The 6,543-nt window shown below is 41.4% G+C and overlaps 1 protein-coding gene across 2 annotated transcripts; it reads right to left on the bottom strand.

Annotated features, from left to right (window-relative positions):
* Positions 1 to 217: 217 nt before the first annotated feature.
* On the bottom strand, positions 218 to 6,192 carry LOC112258370 (zinc finger protein 616). 2 transcript variants are annotated; one of them, XR_006084061.1, is made up of 4 exons: positions 5,540 to 6,192; positions 5,296 to 5,399; positions 2,222 to 4,207; positions 218 to 1,910 (listed from the first exon to the last, which is right to left on the bottom strand). XR_006084061.1 is itself a non-coding variant. In XM_024432704.2 (4 exons), exons 1-4 carry the CDS (start codon positions 5,823 to 5,825, stop codon positions 967 to 969), a joined length of 1,431 nt encoding a protein of 476 aa, XP_024288472.2. In that variant the 5' UTR covers positions 5,826 to 6,134; the 3' UTR covers positions 218 to 966. The 2 variants fall into 2 exon arrangements, 1 of the variants encoding a protein (XP_024288472.2); XM_024432704.2 differs by having other exon boundaries at positions 2,222 to 2,318; positions 5,540 to 6,134.
* Positions 6,193 to 6,543: the final 351 nt, after the last annotated feature.

Below are 6,543 nucleotides of genomic sequence, written 5' to 3'. Positions count from 1 at the left end.
AACTAATGCAAATCTCACTTAAATTTGAACAAAAATGAATCATTATTATTGTTTAGGCAATAATTTTTCATATGCTATGACTTAAATACAGGTTATTTACATTTTTCTACTATTACGTGGGGGACTTTTTATTTCATGACCCGGAAGTGCTTACTTAGTGTTGCTGACGAGAGGCTGGTTCTGCATCCTACTGGATGAGTCAAAAAAGTCAGCAATATACTGGCCTTTTTCTTACAATTGTTTATTTCACAAAAACACATTTTCAGAGGAAATGTTTACAAAAATAATGTGTGCAAGATAATTCATATTTCAAAATGTCATACATGGGCCTTTGCGAGATATCATTTTACTAGACTGGTTGGCTTGGAGGAGTGTTTTTCCTAAAGAGAGGTAGTATGTTTTATATTACTACTACTACTAATAATAATAATAATAATAATAATAGTAGTAACAATCACTGTTTGTATTGTTCATATATTTCTTGCAGCACTTTTGAAATAATAATGGTACACATTATTAGATACATACAACATCTTTTGTTTTAATTCCATTCCTTTTGTTATAAGACTACTCCTAAACTGTAAATAACAAATAGCCCAATACAGACAAAATGTGTTCAGTCAAAATGTGAAGGTAGAATTATTCACAAATAACTGTGTTCGTGGTATACTCAGTGACCACCAGAACAGTTTCTCTCTAGGTGAATTCTAAGAGTGTGCTTCGCAGCAAACCTCTCCGCACACTGTATGTAGTATCCGGTGTGACGAATGAGATGACTTGAGTCCACAAACCACTTTTCACACAGTGGGCTGAGGATGAGTGATAAACAACTTCAATGATAGAAGTTACAAAAACACTCATTCAAAAGTGTATGGAATACTTTTTGGATGATCAACTCCTTCAGTCGAGCCCCCAATTCATTTTTTTGTTCAAGCTGGGCTGGAGCACGTTTGGATATGCTTTCACTCACTGAAAAGTGGTTGGTAAAATACTTTCTTCTCCATCGTGGACACTGATGTGTCTCTTGAGGTGATTGGCCGATATGAAAGTCTTTTCACACTGTGGGCATCGGAACTGCTTGCATCCTTTATGTATGCTAAGGTGCACTTTGAGTGAGCCTGACTGGGCGAAGCGCTTGCCGCAGTGGCTGCAGCCGTAGCGTCTCTCCCCCGTGTGTACGCTCTGGTGTCGCTTGAGGTTGCTGGAGTCGGAGAAGCGCTTCCCGCACTGCATGCAGCTGAACGGCTTCTCCCCGGTGTGAACCCTAAGGTGTGTCTTGAGGTTCTTCAGACACGCCAAAGTCTTACCACAGAAACTACAAATGAACCGGTTACCTGCTGTGCCGTCTTGGTTGTAATTCACAGCGTCGTTATTATGACTGTCATGGGAAACCCAACCATCCGTCATTACCAAGGCATTGGATCCAGTCTCCATGCCTTTTCGCACAGTCATGTGAGGCTCATCTGAGGGCAACGGCACCCTCTGTCTATTGTCTCTGTAAGCTACAGGTTGTTTGTGCTCAGTTATGGAGCGACTCACCTTGTTCATTGAAAAGGGAAAACTATTCTCTGAATCAGAATTAAGAGGTACAACATCCACATGAGAGTAAGAGCACTCAGGAAGATCAGCCCCAGGACCCTGGGTGCTAAGGGTCCCAAGTTGTCTGGGGGGCTCAAACATCATACAATCAAAGCCTGCATGGTCAAGTATTCCATCACCATCTTCCAATGCTGGAGTTTGAGATCTTTTGTTCACACTCATATTTTCATTTGATTCTGGCAAGAGGCTGTTGTCTGTTTCACCACTCACCCATATACAAGAGCTGGCGTTCTCCTGTTTGCTGATTGATTGAGCAGCCTCTGTGTCGATGTTGGAATGCCTTTCTCCTCCAACACGGGGATTTAAAGCTCCTGCAAAATCAACAACACAGTGTGTGAATCACTGAACTGGATGCTCATGAAGGTAATCAAATAATACACATCAGTCAAAGGATATGAGCAATTTCTGAGAAATGTATTAGTATAAATCTAGTCTAGTCTATATGAAAGCCAAAAATATTGCCATGAAATCTATTGTACTTATAATTAAATCAATTTATGAATTGTACGCAGTACAGTCTAACATTATTGCAATCATTTTACATGACAGTATTCATGTATCATGTTTTTTCCCAAAAGGCATAATGAAAACACTTTTTTAAGCCCGTCTCCCATTTAATTACCGGTACTCAATCTCTCTCGTTGGTCATGATTGTCCCAGGCTTCTTCCCGCCTCTCCTCTTTGATGGTAGGTGATTTGGACTCATCCAACGCTGCAGGCTGTTGGACACAAGGTTGGGTAAAATCAATTGGGATGCAAGATATAATTAAGCAATAAGGCACGAGGGGGTGTGGTATATGACCAATATACCACGGCTAATGGCTGTTCTTATGTGCGACGCATCGTAGAGTGCCTGGACACAGCCCTTAGCCGTGGTATATTGACCATATACCACAAACCCCCGAGGTGCCTTATTGCTATTATAAAACTGGTTACCAACGTAATTAGCGCAGTAAAACTAAAAGTTTTGTTATACCCATGGTATACGGTCTGATATACCATGGCTGTCAGCCAATCAGCATTCAGGGCTGGAACCACACAGTTAAAACTGGGAAAAATGCTCTGTACAGTCACAGTCATAAAGACAGCTGAAAAAAAGATAACACAAGAACACTAACAGACAAGTAAACAGGTAAAACAGGATCACTTGATTACAAAATTACCACTAGCATGGGTGGGCTATATGTCATATTTACATTCAGACCTAGGGTGTGTTGATAACCACTGAAATATTATGCTGCCCTTTCTGAAACAAGTGTGGACAAATGCTTACCTTTCCATAGGCGGAAATTCCAGGGGGGACACGACCCCCCCATCCTGGGAAAAATATGATTTGTCCCCCCCAATATATCACTGTAAACATGGTCATTAGGCAGATCAGGCAACAGAGGGCACACAGACAGCAGAGGTGGGGACAGATGGGCAGGGACAGACTGGCAAAGACAAGGAGTCTCAGGTAAGTTTGTTGAGTCTTTGTTTGGCAACATTATGAAAGGTTCTCAATTTTTTTTTTTTTTGACTTGTAAAATAGGGACACAATTGAAAAATGCCATGGATACCCCCACTCTCAACTTAAACAAATTTTAGTTCAGTCACCAGTTTAAGGCAATGGTATTGCTGTTGTGATTGGGTAGTTTTGGGTAGCGGTAGTTAGGAGTAGGGCAAACACCTTATTTCATTTCTAGGAGACAGACAGTGAGGCAGTGAGGGTGATGAAAGGGAAAGGGCCAGGGAGAGAGACTTCAGAGGACAGTGTCACAGCCATGGCAGGACCAGGTGTCAACCTTGTTGCCAGCAGCACCAGTATAGAGGACAGTGGCACAGCCACGGCAGGACCAGGTGTCAACCTTGTTGCCATCTGCACCAGTATAGGGGACAGTGGCACAGCATTGTCCAGTTACCTCAGTGATAACACAAAACCATATCAGTCACACCCACAATTTATAGAACCGCAAACTCTTGCCAACAGAGTGTTGACGTTTCAAGAGAGATGGTTTTGCGATTTCCCCTGGCTACATTATAATCAATCAATAAAAGGAGTTTTGTGTTTTCAGTGGAGCCAAGGGTTTTCATGCCAGCCATCTTTTGGCCAAAGAGCGGATGCCTTTGTAAAATTCACAGCCCATCAAAACTGCCAAACCCACCGCCACTGTGTAACTGTAACAGCACACCAGCTAAATCCAATCAATGTCCAGTTATCCAGCGCGTGGAAACGACGAAAGCTACCTTGCACTGTATGAGAAAGCAACAACATTGATTGAATCCATTGAGACACACTCAAGACGATTTGCTGGCAAAGCAGTGGATCACTATAGGGCAGAATTGTTTTAAGTGTTGGATGGTGTGGAGGTTCCGTTTGGCCACCATTTTGACCAGGACAGTCTAAACATTCTGCAAAAGTTGGAAAGAGTGCTTCTCACGGGGGAGTTGGATGAGTCTCTAGATCAGTACCCTGAGCTGAACATTGATTCTCTTTCAGTGCAGTTGCCTCTCTTTCGCAACAAATACCCCTGTAGCAGCAGTTGAGAGACAGCAGAGGTCCTCAGGAGGCTTCCAGTGCAGGTGCGGGGGTTGGTTGACCAAGTTGAGGTGCTGATCAGAATTTTGTCTGTAATTAACATAAAGACAGGCTGGAAAGTCTTGAGGGAAAATATCTGCCATCAATTTGTTGGATCCATTGAAACCCTCAAACATATGTTTGGTTGTTTTGTTCAGTAGTGTGTATAACAGTGGTTCTCAACCTTTTTTGAGTACTGGAACCCCTGCATATTTTGAGGAAAGGCAGGCAAGGTTTTGAGTGGTCCTCCTCAGGGACCTCCACCCCCTCTATATTATATGTAAAGTTAGTGGAATCCTTGTGCTGCTGAATACGTTCATTACACTTTTTTATTTCATGGACCCCTTGACATAACACCAGGGACCCACCTACCCTGTTTGAGAACCCCTGGTGTATAGTATGATATTTGTTATTTTGTTTAGTAGTTTTTAGTACATGAAAGTACACTTACTAATTATTTATTTCATTTAAAATTGCATACTTTGTGTGACATACTTGTCAATAGCTGTTGTTTGAAGAGTTGAGACACTGACTGAACAATAACTAAGTATTTCTGAAGGATATTTTGGTTGATTTATTTGGGTTTTTTATTTAAGTAGTTATTTTGCTTTTAGAACTGAACTTATTCTGAGTGCTTTGTTATTGTAAAGATGTTGTAATAGACTCAAACCAGTGGCACATATTTAATGACTATATAAATGAATCAGAAAAAGTTAAATAAAAAGGTCCGTTCAGTGCGGAGACCAATTTTGTGATGGTTCTCATTGGAGATTATTTGAGATTAGATCACATCATGTTCATTGTATTTATGAAACCTGCACCCATACAGGGTACAGTACCATTACCACCTACTGGCCTTGCTTGGTATTGCTGGTTGTAAATACAAATACCTGCATACATACTGGACTGATAAGGAACACTGCTATAACTATTATTAGTAGTAGTATTATAATGATTTAAACATTTCAACAAGTTGGGACAACCCTTCAGTTAACTACTGTACCTATCAATTATCCAGTAGTAGTAGTAATTATGATGTGTTACAGCACTACTTTTGGTGTCCCCTTCAGGAATTGTTCTTGAGAGAATGTCATGTAATTGTCCCCTCCAAAGTTGATATCAGATTTTCGCCCCTGTACCTTTCTCTGTGTGGTAGTCTGTCCAGTATCACCTGAGGACTTTCCGTCCCTAAACAGGCTGGTGACCAACTGGGAATCAACTCCTCTACGACAATGTACCTCGCCTAAAATTAGAAGACAAGGGAAATTGTTTACATTCACACACAACACACTTTATCAATGGTGTCTTGATAAGTTGGTTTCTAAAATGATGTAACCTATAAATGTAGTTAGTATGCGTTCTATTGGAACCGCCGAATCTTACCGACTGATGTCCTTCTCGATTCCATGCCAAAGTGAGTTCGAGAACGACTGTGCGCGAGGGTTGAGCCTCCCATTCCCGCTCTCGGAGTACTCGCACGAGACACTTTCAGCTCCATCATCCGTAGTTTTCTCCTCAACGCTTCATTCTCCTTCTGCCCTTGAGATATCTCCAAATGCAGGACCGCATAGCCATTGTCAACAAGCTCGCAGATTTCAGCCACGGCCGCGTTAGCTAAAACCTCCATGATGGAGGCTAGCTGAGTGTGAAAAGCAACGTCATTTGCCATTATTTGACTGAAAATGGCCTTCGAATAAGTAATTGTTAATGGATGTGTAGTGTAGAAGCAAAAGGCTGTTGAAAAGTACAGATAGATGCAGACACCTCGAAATCAAATTTGGTGTAGTTCACTAAAAAGTAAACAGAGGACCACCAGCGTAGGTCGCCTTTTCTTCTTCTTTGATGAGGTTTAATGGCAGCTGGCATCCAATAAATGTTGCATTACCGCCACCTACTAGACTGGAGTACGACTCCCTAATACTTTGCTTGAAAAAAATCTATAAATAAATACCTTTACACCACTCACAAAAAAAAATCAAATAATAAAAAAGTAACACCACCAAACTCCACTATTTAAATATATTTAGTCCTACCTCACACCCTGTAACTCTTCTCATGTCAAGTCTTGTATACCCAAATACCTCTCTGCAGCTGCCAACACAACCTCAATTTTCTGCGACTTACATTCCATCCCTGCAGTACAGTTGATAACCATTTCAATAAATGCTAAAAATCAAATCTTACTGAAACATATATCAATTGTTGGCCTATCCCTCTGTACTGGTACAGATCTACTACACACACCACTCCTTAATGTACGTCCTCTCAGGATCCCTCCCCCATGACCCATCTTCCTCTATTTTCTTCACTGCCTCAGCATATGACAACTTCTGCACTACTCTAACCCTGGAAACCTCAACCTGCTTCTCTCGCACGGGACATTACTG

The sequence above is a fragment of the Oncorhynchus tshawytscha genome, linkage group LG01, assembly GCF_018296145.1.
Source record: "Oncorhynchus tshawytscha isolate Ot180627B linkage group LG01, Otsh_v2.0, whole genome shotgun sequence".
In the NCBI taxonomy this organism is placed as follows: domain Eukaryota; kingdom Metazoa; phylum Chordata; class Actinopteri; order Salmoniformes; family Salmonidae; genus Oncorhynchus; species Oncorhynchus tshawytscha.
The sequence above is the reverse complement of the archived record's forward strand: the minus strand, read 5'-3'. Positions and strand labels throughout refer to the sequence as shown.